The sequence below is a fragment of the Drosophila suzukii genome, unplaced genomic scaffold (genome assembly GCF_043229965.1).
Source record: "Drosophila suzukii unplaced genomic scaffold, CBGP_Dsuzu_IsoJpt1.0 scf_15, whole genome shotgun sequence".
Classification (NCBI taxonomy): domain Eukaryota; kingdom Metazoa; phylum Arthropoda; class Insecta; order Diptera; family Drosophilidae; genus Drosophila; species Drosophila suzukii.
In genome coordinates, this window is record NW_027255902.1 from 46,887 (window position 1) to 67,881 (window position 20,995).

General features: G+C 41.2%; 1 protein-coding gene across 4 annotated transcripts in view; it reads right to left on the reverse strand.

Annotated features, from left to right (window-relative positions):
• Positions 1-1,805: 1,805 nt before the first annotated feature.
• The window catches only part of smal (smoke alarm), a 236,821-nt gene continuing 217,631 nt past the window's right edge, over positions 1,806-20,995 (reverse strand). Inside the window, exons 7-13 of one of the 4 annotated variants that reach the window (XM_065867303.2) lie at positions 15,041-15,180; positions 14,696-14,885; positions 7,106-7,321; positions 4,942-5,174; positions 4,397-4,535; positions 3,258-4,223; positions 1,806-2,273 (exon numbers count right to left, since the gene is read on the reverse strand). In XM_065867303.2, the coding sequence (XP_065723375.2) occupies positions 3,736-4,223; positions 4,397-4,535; positions 4,942-5,174; positions 7,106-7,321; positions 14,696-14,885; positions 15,041-15,180 (1,406 nt within the window). In that variant the 3' untranslated portion in view covers positions 1,806-2,273; positions 3,258-3,735. Of the gene's footprint in view, positions 2,274-3,257; positions 4,224-4,396; positions 4,536-4,941; positions 5,175-7,105; positions 7,322-14,695; positions 14,904-15,040; positions 15,181-20,995 lie in introns of all 4 variants that reach the window. The other 3 variants (XM_036822586.3, XM_036822587.3, XM_036822589.3) reach the window with 3 other exon arrangements.

Genomic DNA, 20,995 nt, shown 5'->3' on the forward strand with positions numbered 1-20,995 from the left:
CCTCGAGGTTATGTTAAGCAGCAATCACGCCCAGATTATGGCTCCTCGCTCAGAGCAAGGCTGTGTCGAATGCCAATATTTTCCCGGTCGCCAATGTCCACAGTGACACTTCTTCACCATAGAGTAATAATGTATAGAGACACCATTTGCTATAATATCGGGCTTAGGTGCGTGAATTGGTTTATTGTCTGGAATATAGAACCCATCATTAATTTTTCACGGATTTTTTTCGAGTTTTAACGGTATAGTCGACATACAGCCGAGAAAAATTTTAGTGGCCTTTTCGTGATCCAGGGGTCTAACGCTAACAGAATTATTATTATTATTTTGTAAACTATTAAGAACTATTTTTTTGGGTGTAGCCAAGGGCTTTTGGAGAAGCTTTGCTATTTCTCTTCTTTAGTTTTACTGTTTTCCCAAACAACACTTATGAACGGTTTTACATAATCGCTTAGAACACACTAGCGAACTTGTTTCCGAACGCATTTTCCACATTATGGGAGAAGAACAAAAAATGTGTTGTTATTTATTTAAATAATTGAATACGATATATTTGCCTTTTAAAAATATACACATAATGAATGCATTTGAAATAATTTTAAAATTATTCTAATCGGTCATTGACCGCAAAGCGCAATCTAAATAAACAACTTATTTGACATTTGCCGTGTTTTTCAAGAGTCCAAATAATTCTTTTAGTACAGAAGTTTTTTAAATTTTTACAATACCTTATTTTAACTTTAAATCTAATCGTTTTATTTAGTTTTCTTTTATAATTTACAAAAGTCTTGTATGTAGGTTCGTGATTTGTTTTTGCTTGACAGTAATTTTTTTATCGTGTCTCGCTTTAATTGTGTAATTAGTGGAGCAAGTTATAGCAACCCGTTGGTGCAATTGAAAGTTGAAAAGTTTAGAATTTGTGCAGAAAGTTGAGAAGTACGGACAAATCTTCAAACCTAATGTTATTAAATACGTTTAAATACTGTTTTAACCAGTTGCTTAATTATAACTTTAAATTTTTACCGATAAAAACTGCAAATTTTTGCACAAACATTCTAAACGTCGTTTGTGTGGAGCGTGTTCATGTATATGTTTCTTTGATTGATTTTTTATTTAAACTATTTTTTTGGTGTATGTAATGGGAGTCAATTGTCTTGTCTTGTGTATATTAAGTGGTACTTTAACACGCCTATGAATGTATCCGGTTGTTTAAAATCATTTAATCTTTGCTGCTGTTTTATTAATCAACTACGAAGCTTCTACTTTTAACTTTTAGTAAGTTTTCGGGTGATTCTAATGAGCATTAAACTAAAAAGGAACATATACATGATTATCCGTTAATATTTATGATAAATACGATTTGTTATTATATTCATAGTGCTTTCATTTATAGTCAGAGTCATTTTTGCGGTAGTATGTTTCCATATATTAAATTTAGCTATAAGAACTGAACACTTGCACATGCGTGTATATCATTGATGAAAACTTCTTTTTACTTGGTTTGGGCGAAGTCACTCTGCACGCTCTCTTGGTCCGTTAAATTTCGTTATATTTTATCATCATTTACCTCGGTAGAGGCTTGTTCTACGTAATTTAGCTTAACGTTTCCATCTATAGCAAACAATCTATGTCTATAATTTTATACACAGAAAATGTACAGAGGGGCTTAGGTAGTGTGAGTGTAGGCTTTCAGATGGTTCAGGTTAGGTTAGGAATAGGTTCACAGGCATGTACAGTTAGCTTGTAGATTTTAAATGTTCTTCTCGAAAGAGTACTACAAGTCAAATAAAAATATTCTAAGCAAGTTATTCGTAAAGATGTTATTTAATATAATGATTCTTACTTCAATTTATAAACAAATTATATTGCCAAATTCATCTTAGTAATTCTTTTATCTTGTGAGTTTTGCATAATACCATGCGTCCTTGTGTCCTCTTTAAGATTTAACTCATTTAATATCATATGAAGTCGTTCATAACCGATTCGTATATTTACAGGGTGTTTCGAACAATTTACATTACCTAAATTGTTGGCATATTCTTGACCTTACTTAAAAATGATTGGTAGGCGAATTCATTTCGTTTTCGATTCGCTTCACTTCTTGTTTGCTCAGTGGGTTAAATTGTCGAGACTTAAATATTCAAACTCTTTGTTCTTCTCTAACTCTCTGTCAGCTTTGCCATAATTGGAGCTGTTTTAGGCATGTAAAATCCAACATCGCAACGTCCTATTACAGGTTCATCTTCACATCAATCTCCGTAAAAATAATCTATCTGAAATTGAAAAAAATAAGATTAGGAAAGTGGCAATACCTTGTGAAATAATGGAGTTGTAACTTATTTAATAAATATAAAGAGGAAAACACTTAAGCTTAGTAATACAATAATTAAAAACATTTTTATTTGCACTAACGCCCATTAAAATAACATTATTGTACATTCTAGCCATGTTCGTCTATCTGTCTTTCTTTCTGTCTGTCCATCCATATGAACGGTGATCTCTTGGAAACTATAATAGCTAAAGAGTTAAGAGTTAAGATTTCAGATTTAGATTCCTTAGCTATGCAGAGCAAGTTTGTTTCAGCGAGGTGTCACGCCCACTCAAACGCCGACAAACCGCACAAAACTACAGCTACGACTTTCGAAGCTTGTGGGCGTTAAAGTGGGAGTGGCAATATTTTTTTAGGTCGATCGATAGTTAGTTCAATTATGTTTTCTAGCACTAAAATGACCCGCAGCTCTGATCAGGATCACGAACCGAGCCGTCTATCTGTCCGTTCGCATGAACGCTGGGCTCTAAGAAACCATAAAAGCTAGAATAATGGCATTCGGCATGCGGATTTTTTAGGTTCTTGCGCAAGTTTATTTCAGCAGGATGCCACGCCCACTCTAACGCCCAAAGACGCCCGTGTAGCGCCCACATTTTTACAGATTTCGTAAAAGTCCAAATGGGATTTCGTGTTGATTATCAATATCTATCTTAATGCCAAAAATGGTTCAAGTGGGACCATCCGTTAAAAAGTTAATGTCAAATAAAAAAATCGGCGGTAGATGGCACTGTAACGAACAATCGCTTTGCTGCTTGCGGAGAGACGGAGATATCTCCATCTCCCTCGCACTCCCCTTAACTGAGTAACGGGTATCTGATAGTCGGGCCGTCGACTATAGCGTTTTATCTTGTTTTCTCAATATGTTTTAATTAGTTGCAATTGCAAAACTTGTACGAAAGCGCCGAGGTGTCCGCGGGGATGGACTTACCTCAAATCCATTCAATATGGGGCTTTCATCAATGATTCAACAGCCTGTTGGTTTGTGCTCTCTTGATCGCGTTTGCCATTCCGCCTCCCAGATCATTATTATTGCCGGCCTTGGCGACTTCTCTTCCGTTGCCGCTCTTCTCCATCGTCCTGGTAGTATAGACCGAAGTTTTGTGAGTGGCAGCCGCTGCCTTTGGGCCGGTCTTTAGGTGCACGCCAACCACCTCCCCGATTCCCTCCAGGGCCTTGTGGTGATGGCGCTGCTGGAGGCCATTGCGTAGGAGCTTGCCTCCTTGGGTATGTTTGCTGTTGTGCAGGGTCAGGGTGTACTTGCGCTTGTTCGGGCCGCCTCCGTATCCGCCCGCAATGTTGGTTACCAGACTTAGGTTCTGCGGCTTCTTCGGCATGGTGGTACTGTCCTCTGGGCCAGCGGTGTCCCTCTTCGGATTTCCGACCACCAACTTCAGCGAGGCTTCGAACTAGAGATTGTCGGGGTAGCTGCGGAAATTGTAGGTCCTAGCCCGCTGGAATTCCGCTGCAGCGGCCGCAGTTGAGGTTGATGAACTATTTCCGCTGCTGTACGGATTGATCATGGTGGCGGTGACCTTGGAGTTCATGGTGCCAATGCCGTCGTCGTATATGCCGCTGTGATCCTGTCCGCAACTGCTGCTGCTGTGGCTGTGGCTGCTCTTTCCGCCGCCGCTGCTCACCGTGTTGGTGTTGCTGCTGCAAGGGCTGCGCTCCGAGCCTGGGCCCTTGAGCGGCTTGAAGATGGCGGTGGTGGCGTAGTACTTCTCCATGGGCGGCGGCGGAACTGTCGGCGGACGCGGGAAAAGGCTGCTCAGCGGCGGAGGCGGATTTCGACGTACGTTCACGTAGCCATCACCGCCTGCCGCTCCACCAGCCATTTTCGACGGGGCCATAAAGTCCTGCATGTGAGGCACGGCGTAACCGCCTTCCGGCACATCTAAGAGGTCATAGCAAGGGGAGACAAGAGCGGGGGAAAATTCTGCTTAGTCAGGGAAAATGGCCGAAAAAATGTATTTTCAATAGTTTCCGGCAACGCCGATTTAAATGACTCCTCGGGAATGCCCCTCTCTGTGGCTTAAAAGTGGGGTGGGGTCGTTGGGTCTTACACACCTGTATAATCGGGCGTCATATTGCACTGTAAATCATTAACCGCCGCATAGCCGTTCACACCACTTGTATACATGTTCACATTAAAAGGTTCGTGGTAAAGACTATTCTTGCCAATCGAGTCGTTGTCATCTACGCTGGCCTAAAACAGCAAAAAGGAGGAAAAATATTTAATAATTTATTCTGAATGAATACTAAATGCAAGCCCTTTTCAATTATTTTAAGCCGGGCCTTTAACTTTTTAATTTTTCTTCAGTTTTTGGTCCTCACACTAATTGGCTAGCTATTAAATATAATTTCTTTACCTTAGCCGACCTCTTGCTTTAAGAAGTTTTTTTGCAGAAAATGACGAAGATTTCAGCTCCCCAAATTCCTAATTTCCACTCCAAAAAAACTCCTTTAATCCAATTCTTCAACAAATCAACAGAGCACGCACAGTGCCATTAAATAAATGCCAACCGGAGAGCTTCTCACGTATGACTAAGCAGTGTTGAAAATCCACTCTACTGCACACGTATCCGTGGTCCTTATCCACATCACCCACCCACCTTGATACTGTTGCCATTGTGGCGGTGCTTTTCCACGTTGCCGCCTAAAGTGTTGGGATTGAAGCTGTACTGGAACGCGTCCAGGACGTTACTTCCGCGGGCCCGCTTCGCACGCGAGATAATAAACAGTATGATGGCCACCAGCAGGATTATTATAGTCGTCAGGACCACGATGACCACCCCAATGAAGTTAGCGTCGTTCGGCTCCTGATCGATGGGCCGTGGCGCAATTACTGCAATAAAAGCGGAAGAGAGCAAGGGCAAGATGAAATTTATACAAGAGAAAACGCAATAGTCGACGCCCTTGACTCTCAGATACCGGTTACTCATCGCCTCGTATCTTTCATTCCTATCGGCTGTTTACGAGATTTCACTAACACACCACATAACGTGAAATTTCGTACACAGCCAATTTTTATACCCTTTACTCGTAGAGTAAAAGGGTATACTAAATTCGTCGGAAAGTATGTAACAGGCAGAAGGAAGCGTTTCCGACCCCATGAAGTATATATTTCTTGATCAGGATAACTAGCCGAGTCGATCTAGCCATGTCCGTCTGTCCGTCTGCCGGTATGTCCGTATGAACCCTGAGATCTTGGAAACTATACAAGCTACAATACTGGGATTAGGCATGCAGATTCCTGAGATTCCTGCGCAGCGCAAGTTTGTTTCAGAAGAGTGCCACGCCCACTCTAACGCCCACAAACCGCCCAAAACTGTGGCTCCCCCCTTTTTTTTGCTAGAATAAAAATTTTAACTGAAATGTGTTGTTCTCGTCAATACCTATCGATTAACCCAAAAAAAGTTTGCCGCGCCCACTCTAACGCCTACAAACCGCCCAAGCCTGTGGCACCCACAGTTTTCATTCTAGATAAAAAATTTTAACTGAAATGTATTGGTCTTGTCAATACCTATCGATTGATTCAAAATTTGCCATGCCCACTCTAACGCCCATAACGCTTAAATCTGTCTACAGCCGGTAGGTGGCGCATTTCAATCTCGATTTGCTGCTTGCATATCTCCATTTCCCTTTGGTCCCATTAGCTGAGTAACGGGTATCTGAAAGTCGAGTTACTCGACTATAGCGTTGTTCCTTGTTTTGTATAAATCCATCCCTCTCGCGTTCTAATGAACTTGGTGATTATTTATTATTGTTTGTTTATTTATTATTGTTTTTAAGGGCCGCTTTCAATACGGACGGGTATACTAGATTTTTCGGAAAGTATATAACAGGTAAGAGGAAGCGTTTCCGACCCCATTAATATGTATATTCTTGATCAGGTTCACTAGCCATGTCCGTCTGTCCGTCTGTTCGTCTGTCCGTCCGTATGAGCGCTGTGATCTCGGAAATTTTAAAAGCTACAATATTGGGATTAAGTGAGCAGATTCTAGAGATTTTGAAACAGCTTGTTTCACAGTTGAAACAGTTTGTTGGCTCAGTGAGCCACGCCCACTCTAACGCCCACAAGCCGCCCAAACCTGTGGCACCCACCTGTGGCCCAACAAAACTTTGCCACGCCCACGCTAACGCCCATAACGCTTTAATCCATATATTGAGATCGTGGGTAGGTACCGCATTACAAACTCGCTTTGCTGCTTGCATATTTTCATCTCCCTTGTGGACCCCTTAACTGAGTAAAGGGTATCTGATAGAAGAGGTTCCAAACTATAGCATTCTTTTTGGTTTTTGGTATGTAAATGGGTATTGATAATAAGAACAAAATCTTAGTTAACTTGTTAAAATTGTTTAAATATATAAAAATCAGGGCGCTAGACGAACTTTGGCGATATGGGCGATTGTGGGCGTTAGAGTGGGCATGGTACACTGACAAAACAAATTTGCGCTGCGCAGGAATCTCTAGAATCTGCATGCCTAATCCCAGTATTGCAGCTTTTATAGTTTTTAAGATCGACTCGGCTTAGGATCCTGATCAAGAAGATATATACTTTATACGGTCGGAAACGCTACCTTCTACTTGTTACATACTTCCGACGAATCTTGTATACCCTTTTACTCTACGAGAAAGGGGTACAGTTAAAAAACGGGGACGTCTTCGCGAAATTAAATATTGATAATCTAAATAATTAGTCAATGTTCGAGGACTCAAACAAACGTAAGCATTAAAAAAGGCAATTGTATTTATCATGCTTTTTGGCCACTTACACTGCGGCCCGTTTTTGTATTTGCTATTGCCGCCGGAATCGCCGGCCGCAGAGGCCAAGCCCTCTCCCAGGCCCCCGGCAGAGCCACCCGCACCGATGGGCTTGTTCTTGTTGCGCTGGAATTCGTTGCTCCTTATGTCATCACGAGTGTCCTGCGCCTGACTTGCAGAGTTCCTGCGCTGGTCCTGCTCGTCTGTAAAATTTCCCAGGGCAGGCACTAAAGGGGTTAAAAATTGGAATATTATAAAGAGTTAGACTAAATTAGAGCTATAAGATGATTAGCGAATAAATTCACATTATTTAAAGAGTTGGCGACCTCACTCCATCTTGCAAACATCTTTGGGTCATAATAAATCAAAATGATTTGGTGTGAGCCTGCTTTTTTCCACCCGATAAAAAAAGGTTCTTCGAGTGGCTGACCTTGTTTCTTTAGGCAGAAAATGACGTAATTACTGTGCAAAGTTCTTTTATTAAAGTGCCGGCGTTGAGGCTGCTGTTTTGAGTTATGTCTCTGGCGGCAGGGTTTGTTCCCGTCGCTTCTTTTTTACGAAGGGAGTATCTGTCATCACCCAACTGAACGACCAAAGAGCCATAACACTTTGAAAATGCTTCAAATATTGCCAAATTTATCCCACGCACAGGCAGGAAAGGGGACTCCAGGGGTAATGGTAATGGCAAATGTGCCGCATATTCTTTGCCACAGTGCCCAGATCCCACTGATGTTGTCGTATGCCTTTTGTAACTATTATACCCATTAGTCCTAGAGTAAACGGGTATACTAGGTTCGTCGAAAAGTATGTAACAGGTAGACTATCGGAAACTATAAGAGTGTTGGGACTTGGCTTACAGACTCTTGGGCTTTAGTGTTTTAGTATTTTGTAATAACTTAAATGAGAGTTTGTTCTTATTATCAATACCTATCCAGATGCCAAAAACTATTTAAATCAGTCATTAAAAAGTTATAACAATGTAATAATCAATTTTTTGGAGTCTAATCGAGATTGCACACCACATGCAGCAAATAATCTGTTTTCACTAATACACCACCAAGCCGCCAGGGGCGATACAGGGCTAGTTGGCGCTGTAGGCCAAGTGGCGCTATAGGAGGTGAAAAAAGGAGAGTTGCTTTATGCATATCTTCATCCCGCTCGCACTCCCTTAAGCTGAGTATCGGGTATCTAATAGTCGAGGCCAACGAATATAGCGTTTAATCTTGTTAGTATTAGATATGCTCCCCTTTTTAAGAAGTGGAAAAATTATAAATTCCTTCCAAACTTGTGAAAAATTAGAATGGAGGAGGGATTGGTAAACGATCCGAACCAGAAGATAAGGACATCTTGACTGTTTAAAGATGTTGAAGAACATCATGCTCGCTAACTAGGGGAATCAAAATACAGTTGGTGTGAGGAAGAAGGTTTGGCTAGTGTTTACGTCAAAAGTGCGTTTAATTTCAGGAGGCAGTGCCGAGCGGCAGTTTTATCCAGATGTAAAAATATCGCGCGCTCGCACTGCCGTCCGCTCTCCCTCTCCATCTCTCCCCTAAGTCAACGCTCTGCTCTGGAGCGCTTAAGTTAAGTTAGCCTTAAGGAGTTCTATTTTCCAAGTGAACCAATAAACATATATGCACGTCGCGTAAAGACACACTGTACCCCCGTGCTTTTGCGTACCATTAGTTCTTGGCACTTCAACTATTTTCAGGGATCACGCCACTCCGCCCCAACAGTAAGGATGAGGTATTATCAAAACTATTGTACCGTCTAACGCCCACATAATTTAATATTTTGTTGAAGTATAAATGGGCATTTTTTTCTGATTCATTCATTAAAAAGTTATTAGCAAATAAAGTGTGCAGCCACCTCCACTCCCTTCAGTTGAGCATATTTATACCCGTTATTCGTAGAGTAAAAGGGTAAACTAGATTCGTCGGAAAATATTTAACAGGCAGAAGGAAGAGTTTCCGACCCCATAAAGTAAATATATTCTTGATCAGGATCACTAGCCGAGTCGATCCAGCCATGTCCGCCTGTCCGTCTTTCCGTCCGTCCGGATGAACGCTGAGATCTCGGAAACTATAAGAGCTACAATACTGGGATTAGGAATGCAGATTCCTGATCTTCTTACGCAGCGCAGGTTTGTTTCAGCAGAGTGCCACGCCCACTCTAACGCCCACAAACCGCCCAAAACTGAGGCTCATTCAGTTTTGATACTAGAGTAATGTTCTCATCAATACGTATTGATTGATTCAAAAGAAAGTTTTCCACGCCCACTTAAACGCCCACAAACTTCAAAAAATCGTAAATATGAACGCGGATATCTCGGAAACTATCAAAGATGGAGAATTGGGATCTCAGATTTAGATTTCGTAGCCTTGAGCGCAGCGCAAGGTTGTTACGCGAATATGCCACGCCCACTCTAACGCCCACAGCCCGCCAAAACCTGTGGCGCCCACAATTTTATTGCTAGATTAAAAATTGTAACTGAAATGTATTAGTCATGTCAATACCTATCGATTGGTCCAAAAAAAATTTGCCACACTTACTCTAACGCCCATAACGCGTAATTTTAACTGAAATGTATTGTTCTCATCAATACCCACCGATAGACCCAAAAAAAAAGTTTGACACGCTCAATTTTACGCCCACAACTTCAAAAAATCGTTAATATGAACGCGGATATCTCGGAAACTATAAAATATAGTGAATTGGGATTTCAGATTTACATTACGTAGCTTTGTACGCTGCGCAAGTTTGTTACGCAAATATGCCACTCATGCTACATACAAAATGCTTACTGAAATGTATTAGTCTCGTCAATACCTACCGATTGACGCAAAACAAATTTGCCTCGCCCACTCTATCGCCCATAACGCCTAAATCTGTCTACCGCCCACTTATCCATATATTGAGATTGCGGGTAGGTGGCGCATTTCAATCTCGCTTTACTGCTTGCATATCTCCATTTTCCTTTGGTCCCTTTAGCTGAGTATCGGGGTATAACTCGACTATAGCGTTCTTCCTTGTTCTTAAACGTAAGAAAGGCGTTCACATACCAAGAAAAAAAAAATCTAAAATGCCCAAAAATGGGCTAGAATTTAGGTAAAATTGGCCTAGACCTGGAGCTAAGTCCTATGGCCTAAAATTAAGGATTTGATGCCGTAACATTTTGGGTCACCAATGTCCTAAAATGTGAACAATTTTTGTCCTAGACTTTAAGTAATTGGCTGCCTAAAAATAGTATATATAGTAGAAAAAAATTTGATGGAACTTACAATTGCATTTTGACGCGAAATAAAACCATATGGACTAGGCTCAGGGGGGCAAAGTGGTGCGTCCCACGATACTTTTTAGTTCTCAAGGCTCGAAGTGCGAGTCCTTCCCAAAACACATTTTATTTTATTTTTCTTTCCAAAAAGTAAATCTGATATATTATTTAACACAATATTATATTTAAAATTGCTAAGGTAATATGTTTCCTAAAAACTTTTGACTTACTCCTGCCCTATCTGGTATCCGAACCTGTGTCCTTTCACATAAGAGGCAGACGACTTACCCATTGGGTCATCGCACCACGTTAAGCATGACCGTGTAAGTTCAAGTCAGTTCGGACAAAATAAAAGGGATTGTTTTTTTTTTAGGGAGACAATATATTAACTTTTTCCAATTCACTATAATATCCAAAATGTTCAATTTTGTAATAATACTGCCCGGTCCTTTTTTTCTAAAATAGTACCTTAAATAATAAATTAAATAATTAGAGGCAATACAATTATTATTTGGTTACTTCCAACATCAATATATAATAGTCATGTTATGTTTAAAAGGTAAATATTTGTAGGTAATATGCAATAGTTTTAAGGCCCACGATGACCTTAAATATTAGGCTGTTCGTGACCCAAAATGTGGGGCAAAAAGTACAAAAATTATTATTTTTAGACTGTGCATAGCTTAAAAATGAACTTCTAATCCATTTTTATGCCCTTGCAGAGGGTATATTGATTTCAGTCAGAAGTTAGCATATTCTTGAATAGCATCACTAGACGAGTCAATCTATCCTTGTCGAGTACCTCGACTATCAGATACCCGTTACTCAGCTAATGGGACCAAAGGGAAATGGAGATATGCAAGCAGCAAAGCGACATTGAAGTGTGTCACGCCGGTAGGTAGACAGATTCAAGCGTTATAGGCGTTAGAGTTGGCGTGGCAAATTTGTTTTTGGATCAATCGATTGGTATTGACGAGACCAATACATTTCAGTTAAAATTTTTTGTCTAGCACGAAAATTGTGGGTGCCACAGGTTTGGGCGGTTTGTGGGCGTTAGAGTGGGCGTGGCAAACTTTTTATTTATTTATTTTATTCTAGCATCAAAACTGTAGGAGCCACAGTTTTGGGCGGCTTGTGAGCGTTAGAGTGGGCGTGACACTCTGCTGAAACAAACTTGCGCTGCGCAGGAATCTCAGGAATCTGCAGTATTGTAGCTTGTATAGTTTCCGAGATCTCAGCGTTCATACGGACAGACGGACAGACGGACATGGCTAGATTGACTCGGCTAGTAATCCTGATCAAGAATTTATATACTTTAGGGGGTCGGAAACGCTTCCTTCTGCCTGTTTCATATTTTCCGACGAATCTAGTATACCCTTTTACTCTACGAGTAACGGGTATAAAAATGGCTCAAACTTAAAGAAAATAACCGATTGTAGGATGTGAATAGATGTTGCATCTTACGATCGTAGAAGAAATCAGACGTCTTTTTAGAAACAATTCGATATTCTTAAAACAAACAAGGAAGTACGCTATAGTCGAGTACCTCCACTATCAGATACCCCTTACTCAGCTAATGGGACCAAAGGGAAATGGAGATATGCAAGCAGCAAAGCGAGATTGAAATGTGCCACCTACCGGCGGTAGGCAGATTCAAGCGTTATGGGCGTTAGAGTGGGCGTGGCAAATTTGTTTTTGGATCAATCGATTGGTATTGACGAGACCAATACATTTCAGTTAAAATTTTTTGTCTAGCACGAAAATTGTGGGCGCCACAAGTTTGGGCGGTTTGTGGGCGTTAGAGTGGGCGTGGCAAACTTTTTTGGGTCAATCGATAGGTATTGACGAGAACAATACATTTCAGTTAAAAGTTTTATTCTAGCATCAAAACTGTGGGAGCCACAGTTTTGGGCGGCTTGTGGGCGTTAGAGTGGGCGTGGCACTCTGCTGAAACAAACTTGCGCTGCGCAGGAATCTCAAGAATCTGCATGCCTAATTCTTGTATTGTAGCGTGTATAGTTTCCGAGATCTCAGCGTTCATACGGACAGACGGACATGGCTAGATCGACTCGGCTAGTGATCCTGATCAAGAATATATACTTTATGGGGTCGGAAACGCTTCCTTCTGCCTGTTACATACTTTCCGACGAATCTAGTACAGCCTTTTACTCTACGAGTAACGGGTATAAAAATGGGTCAAACTTAAAGAAAATAACCGATTGTAGGATGTGAATAGGTGTTGCATCTAGCGAAACAATTCGATATTCTTAAAACAAACAAGGAAGAACGCTCTAGTCGAGTACCTCGACTATCAGATACCCGTTACTCAGCTAATGGGACCAAAGGGAAATGGAGATATGCAAGCAGCAAAGCGAGATTGAAATACGCCACCTTCCGGCGGTAGACAGATCCAAGCGTTATGGGCGTTAGAGTGGGCGTGGCAAACTTTTTTGGGTCAATCGATAGGTATTGACGAGAACAATACATTTCAGTTAAAAGTTTTATTCTAGCATCAAAACTGTGGGAGCCACAGTTTTGGGCGGCTTGTGGGCGTTAGAGTGGGCGTGGCACTCTGCTGAAACAAACCTGCGCTGCGCAGGAATCTCAAGAATCTGCATGCCTAATTCTTGTATTGTAGCGTGTATAGTTTCCGAGATCTCAGCGTTCATACGGACAGACGGACATGGCTAGATCGACTCGGCTAGTGATCCTGATCAAGAATATATACTTTATGGGGTCGGAAACGCTTCCTTCTGCCTGTTACATACTTTCCGACGAATCTAGTACAGCCTTTTACTCTACGAGTAACGGGTATAAAAATGGGTCAAACTTAAAGAAAATAACCGATTGTAGGATGTGAATAGGTGTTGCATCTAGCGAAAAAATTCGATATTCTTAAAACAAACAAGGAAGAACGCTCTAGTCGAGTACCTCGACTATCAGATACCCGTTACTCAGCTAATGGGACCAAAGGGAAATGGAGATATGCAAGCAGCAAAGCGAGATTGAAATACGCCACCTTCCGGCGGTAGACAGATCCAAGCGTTATGGGCGTTAGAGTGGGCGTGGCAAACTTTTTTTTGGGTCAATCGATAGGTATTGACGAGACCAATACATTTCAGTTAAAAGTTACTCTAACGCCCACAAAACGCCCAAAACTGTGGCTCCTACAGTTTTGATGCTAGAATAAAAATTTTAACTGAAATGTATTGTTCTCATCAATACCTGTCGATTGACCCAAAAAAAAATTTGCCACGCCCACTTTAACGCCCGCAAACCGCCCAATCCTGTGACGCCCACAATTTTCATGCTAGATAAAACATTTTAGCTGAAATGTATTGGTCTCGTCAATACCTATCGATTGATCAAGAAAAATTTACCACGCCCATAACGCTTTAATCTGTTTACCGCCGGTAGGTGGCGCATTTTAATCTCGCTTTGCTGCTTGCATATCTCCATTTCCCTTTGGTCACTTTAGCTAAGTAACGGGTATCTGATAGTCGAGGTACTCGACTATAGCGTTCTTCCTTGTTTATAGATACCCTTCTGCTTATTTCTGTAACACACCTAGCCTATAGTGCCACCTATCTTCTTCTTCTGTAGCGCCAACGAGCCCTTAGCGCCCTTAGCGGATTGGTGGCGTATTAGTGAAAACAGCTAGTATTCCGCTTGTGGTGTGCAATCTCGATTGAATTGAAAAATATGGATTATAATTTGGTTATAACTTTTTAATGAATGGTCACATTTAAAAAATTTTTGGCATGTAGATGGGTAATGATAACAACAAAGTCTCATTATATTTTTTTCAAAATGCTAAAAAATGTGTGCGCTAATCGGGTTCTAGCGTTATGGGCGATTGTGGGCGTTCGAGTTGGCGTGACACCCTGATAAAACAAACTATCGCTGCACAGGAAGCCCAAGAATCTACGACGGACATGGCTAGATCGACTCGGCTAGTGATACTGATCAAGAATATCTGGGGTCGGAAACGCTTCCTTCCTCCTAACATCAATCAAACTCGCGTGCCAGGAAAAGTTTCTTATTTACCTATTTCTTATCTTATTTCGTCTATGGTTTGCATTTAAGAAGTAGACAGGGTTTCCGCATTCAATTAACTTCACTTCTTAAGCCAATGTTTTTGTTAATTTATCTGTAAGCCGTTTCTTTTCCTCCCTTCCCTTCTCTGTTATTGGCCAACATGTCGAAAAAATGTTTTATTCCATGTTGAGTAAATGGGAATGGTGAAAAGAAGCTGAAATATGCTTTGTTCGCATGCATTCCCACTTCCTCAGACGGCCTACCTGCCCGGCATCTCATGAACTGGACTCACCGGATATAAAGCTGATCTCCGACAGCATTATCCATTTAACAGCAAAGAATAAATTGATTTTTAAGTATTTTCCCACACGATGATGCAGCTTTATAGTAACATCGCGTGCATGATCCATTATAGTGTCAGGCATATAGGAGAACTGCACAGGCTCTCCCGAGAAGTAGCGCCCGCCAATACTAAAAAAGACCTTGGCATGCACAAATACCTGTATTATTGTTCATACAGTTTTGCAATAAGTAGAAAGAAAATTGTAGAAAGTTGGGAAAATTAATTTTATTGAATTTAATTCAGTTATTAACTGTATTTTAGGACAACTTCTGAAAAGTAGGATAAGAAACTCACTTGAACATCCTTGGTAAACATATTGTTTGTATGAAGCACGATGGCACTAAAATTGCGAACAGTATCGAATTCAAATACAATTTCAACCGGGTTCCCCAGCAGTCCTGGAGTATCGTTCCGCCATCCAATCCACTCATAGCCTGAAATGAATAAAAAACAACATCAAAATGAAGTAAAACAAGAGAGGAAGTTAACTTCGGCAAGCCGAAAACTGTATACCCTTGCAGTTATAATTATTAAATTAAATTCGAAATTCTTAAAAATACAAAAATTATATTCCCAATTCTATAAGATAATATGTCAAAACACAACAAAGCTATAATTTGTTTCATATTATTTTCCCACCAATTTTTCGATCGTTCCTATGGCAGCTATATGATATAGTGGTCCGATTATAATAAAATTAAATTCGAAACTCGGAACTAATAAAAAAATGTTATTTCCAAGCGTAGGAGGTTATATGTTAAACAAGGAAGAACGCTATAGTCGAGTACCTCGACTATCAGATACCCGTTACTCAGATAACAAACTTTAAAATAAGTTAGCCGCGCACTTTGTTCTCTCTCCCTTGCTCTCATTTCTCGGCTCTGCTTTTGTTTCAGCCAGCGCCAAGAATGAGAAAGCAACACATAAAATAGACAAAAAACATTTATATTTATGTATGCTTGGTAAACATACACAATTTTAAGGCATATCTGTATTTCATAATATTTGGTTGAATAGCTTCGTTTGAAAGAATTCTATTTGCCGCGAATATTAGATTGCACTTTTTTACATCCACACATGCATAAACACATACATGTATGTATGTATGTCGTTTTCTGGCTCTAGTGTCAAGGCTTGTCCTAACTACTTTGGTTTGAGAGCATTGGACTGAAAACGGAAAAGTTTTTTTGGGACAATCTATAGGTATTTATTAAGCAAATTCATATTCTTTGAAAGAGATAAATAAAGATGTACAGATCTTTAAAGGTTTTTGCCCGTCAATGGGACAAATGGATAAAGGGTTAATTATTCAATAGAATAAGTTAGCCGCGCACTTTGCTCTCTCTGAGCGCCGGCAGGGCTTTTTTCTTTGCCGCTAAGTTCGGCCGGCAACTATTTACATACACACACATACAGGCGTAAAAACATTTCGGATTGTCTGGCTCTGACGTCATAGCTTTTTTCTTTGGAGGTTTGTGGGCGTTAGAGTGGGCGTAGCAAAATTTTTTTTTGGTCAATCGATAGGTATTGACAAGACTAATACATTTGAGTTAAAATTTTCTATCTAGCATCAAAACTGTAGGAGTTACATTTTAGGGCGGTTTGTGGGCGTTAGAGTGGGCGTGGCAGTCTACTGAAATAAACTTGCGCTGCGTAAGAAGCTCAGCAATCTGTACGCCAAATCTCAATAGCCTAGCTCTCATAGTTTCCGAGATCTCAGCGTTCATCCGGACAGACGGACAGACGGACATGGCTAGATCGACTCGGCTAGTGATCCTGATCAAGAATATATATACTTTATGGGGTCGGAAACGCTTCCTTCTGCCTGTTACATACTTTCCGACGAATCTAGTATACCCTTTTACTCTACGAGTAACGGGTATAAAAACACCGAAGCTATAATTTGCTTCATATTATTTTCCCACCAATTTTCCGATCGTTCCTATGGCAGCTATATGTTATAGTCGTCCGATTTTAAATTCGAAATTCATAACTAATTAAAAAATGTTATTTCCAACCGTAGGAGTTTATATGTTAAGCAAGGAAGAACGCTATAGTCGAGTACCTCGACTACCAGATACCCGTTACTCAGCTAAAGGGACCAAAGGGAAATGGAGATATGCAAGCGAGATTGAAATGCGCCAACTACCCGTGATCTCAATATATGGTTATGTGGGTGGTAGACAGATTTAAGCGTTATGGGCGTTAGAGTGGGCGTGGCAACCTTTTTTTTGGTCAATCGATAGGTATTGACGAGACCAATAAATTTAAGTTAACATTGGTTATCTAGCATGAAAATTGTGGGCGCCACAGGTTTGGTCGGCGTGGCAATCTTTTTTTTAGGTCAATCGATAGGTATTGATGAGAACAATACATTTTAGTTAAAATTTTTATTCTAGCATCAAAACTTTAGGAGCCACAGTTTTGGGCGGCTTGTGGGCGTTAGAGTGGGCGTGGCTCATTGCTGAAACAAACTTGCGCTGCGCAGGAATCTCAGGAATCTGCATTCCTAATCTCAGTATTGTAGCTCCTATAGTATCTGAGATCTCAACGTTCATACGGACAGACGGTCAGACGGACAGACGGACATGGCTAGAACGACTCGTATAGTGATCAATAATATATATACTTTATGGGGTCGGAAACGCTTCCTTCTACCTGTTACATACTTTCTGACGAATCTAGTATACCGTTTTACTCTGCGAGTAACGGGTATAAAAACACCAAAGAACAAATTTTTTTTAATTTTTATTCCGATTATTCCTTTGGGAGCTATAAGATATAGTTGTCCGATCCGGCTGTTTCCGACTTTTAGGATAGTTTCAGCGCAATAGCTTTAGAACTGGGAGACCAGTTTGTGTAGAAACGGACGGACAGACGGACGGACTGACAAGACGTTTCCAAGTGCTGTTAGAACGGAAAATATAAGAGCTAGAGAGTTTGAATTTCTGAGCCAGATTCCTTAGCTTCTGATTAAGTGCAAGTGCCAACCATATTTTAATGTCCCCAAATGCCCACAACGCTTAAGGTGTCTAAATGAGATTTTGTTTATAAATCCTCATCTATATTGATATAATAAGAGCCTTTATTCAATAGGTGAGCAATAATAATAAATAAATAATCGCACTGGCGCCTAATTTCTGGATTTGTCGGAAAAATGTAACAGGTAGTAACAGGTTTCCGACAGGATCATCTAGCCGTGTCCGTCTGTCCGTATGAACGATGATATCTCGGAAACTATACTAGCTAGAATAATGGGATTTGGCACGCCAGTTAAAAGATTGATCAAATTTTTCGTTTGTGAGTTGGATTTAGAACTAACTTTTCTTAAGTTTAGCGATTGTAATACATAATCAGGCGTCGCTCCATCGCTGCCGCCATCTCTGCCGATGTTGTTGAATCTACTGACTTTCTTCGTTATCATTGGCTGCTCCTCGTGTTACCTTTAACAATTTTCATGGAAGAACAAACATTTTAACTGAAATGTATTGGTCTTGTCAACACCTATCGATTGACCCAAAAAAGTTTGCCACGCCCACTCTAACGCCCACAAACCGCCCAAACCTGTGGCGCTCACAATTTTCGTGCTAGACAAAATATTTTAACTGAAATGTATTGGTCTCGTCAATACCAATCGATTGATCCAAAAACAAATTTGCCACGCCCACTCTAACGCCCACAAGCCGCCCAAAACTGTGGCCCCTACAGTTTTCATGCTAGATAAAAAATTTTAACTGAAATGTATTGGTCTCGTCAACACCTATCGATTGACCTAACAAAAATTTGCTACGCCCACTCTTACGCCCATAAAGCTTAAATCTGTCTGCCGCCCATATAACCAAATATTGAGATCGCGGGTAGGGTGCGCATAACAATCTCGCTTTACTGCTTGTATATCTCCATTTCCTTTGGTCCCTTTAGCTGAGTAACGGGTATCTGATAGTCGAGGTTCTCAACTTTATCGTTCTTCCTTGTTTTGAAATGGAAATTTTGTTATTGTTTGATTTGACTCCATTTTCTGATATTGTATACCCTAAAAAAACTACTACTAAGAATTTTTTAAACCGAATGGAAGTCTAGTAAATTTACATTTTCCGCCGTTTACGGCAAATTCAATTTTTTCTATGTCCGAGTCTCTGGTGGAACCCACTCTTAAGGTCCAAGACCAAGCTACATTTGTTGTCTATAAGCTGTGCATTCATTTCGCCAATTTCGAGAATAGGATTCAGATCTAAAATAGTAACTTCATTAAGTTACCTGTAAGCGACTACTAGTCTGTACATTTACTCCAGAACGGTGCGCTGTACGTGTTCATGAACGGTTGCTGTCTTTAATAAACTCTCATATTTAGGCGCATTATGCCATCTCTATCTTATGTAACCGAAAACCGACATACATATATATATATACCTTTTTTCGTTTCTGGCAACGCTGCTACGACGGCGTCTTTTTGTGAAATTCGTATCAGTATCAAATAGGCTTCGCAACTGGCAAGAATAAAAACACATACAGTCCACATAACCAAGTCGTTTATATTTCTAACCACATTGCTGGTCCATCGTTCCGGATTCTTGGACAGTTTTGAAGTGCTTTGATTCTCAATTGTAATTGCTTACAATGGAACAAATAAAATCATTAGTGAAAAGCCGTGCCAGACTCAAGTCCAACATCACACGTGTCTTGGCATGGGCTGAACAAACGGAGATTGCTACACACACAGAGATCACCACACGGATAGATCTTCTCAACGAAGTTTGGAAGGAGTTTCACCAGTTTAGCGATTGCATTGCGCTTCACGAGGAAGTGGAAGGCTATGTTGATCCGGAGATCGACAATGCGGTCTACGAAGCAAAATACCTAAGGGCAAGCGCTATTCTCAAGGAAAGGAGTTGTTCGTACTCAAAGGTACTCAACATGACCACACCCAACAAATCAAGCAGTAGCCAAGTTGGGAGCAGTACCAGGCGCTCAGTAGCACCCACTGCATATGAGAATGGCTGATCAGCATATTATATGTCTCACTAACTCACCGTCTCACCGACTCAACGGCACACTGACCGGCCATATTATATGTCTCACTAACTCACCGTCTCACCGACTCAACGGCACACTGACCGGCCAATGCAGTCAGCACATTTTGCAGTGTCTGCCGAGCCAACAACGTGTTCCAAGTAGTATATAAACATGTACCAAATGAAGAATAAATCAGTTATCAACACACCTCTTAACTCCGCGGTTCTACTTCCTACAACTGGGAATAGGGCTTGTAATACCCTATCTCAACTAGCAGCTAACCACGTTAGCTCACCCTCAGCGCAGCTCAGCATCGCCTGTGGTCCGGCATCGCAGTAACCATCGTTACCATTGCCGCGACGCGATCGTCCTGCCATCAAAGCGTCCCCGTGCCAGCGACAAGTGCTCATTACCCCCTTGTCCCGCGGTGTGACCCGGAAGTGTCTACTTCGGTTAGGCACAAACATTGGTGACCCCGACGTGATCCTTTAACAACAAAGGATCACACTCAAGCAACCCCCTTCCTACTAAAGGACTCACAGCTTTATCCAGCTTCATAGGATACGCTTCTTCTTCCAGCGTCACAGGAACTTCAGCTTAATCCAGCTTCACAGGATTCGCTTCTTCTTCCAGCGTCACAGGAACTTCAGCTTAATCCAGCTTCACAGGATACGCTTCTTCTTCCAGCGTCACAGGAACTTCAGCTTCATCCAGCTTCACAGGATACGCTTCTTCTTCCAGCGTCACAGGAACTTCAGCTTAATCCAGCTTCACAGGATACGCTTCTTCTTCCAGCGTCACAAGAACTTCAGCTTCATCCAGCTTCACAGGATTCGCTTCTTCTTCCAGCGTCACAGGAACTTCAGCTTAATCCAGCTTCACAGGATACGCTTCTTCTTCCAGCGTCACAGGAACTTCAGCTTAATCCAGCTTCACAGGATTCGCTTCTTCTTCCAGCGTCACAGGAACTTCAGCTTCATCCAGCTTCACAGGATTCGCTTCTTCTTCCAGCGTCACAGGAACTTCAGCTTCATCCAGCTTCACAGGATTCGCTTCTTCTTCCAGCGTCAAAGGAACTTCAGCTTCATCCAGCTTCACAGGATTCGCTTCTTCTTCCAGCGTCACAGGAACTTCAGCTTAATCCAGCTTCACAGGATTCGGCTCTTCTTCCAGCGTCACAGGAACTTCAGCTTCATCCAGCTTCACAGGATACTCAGCTTCATCCAGCTTCACAGG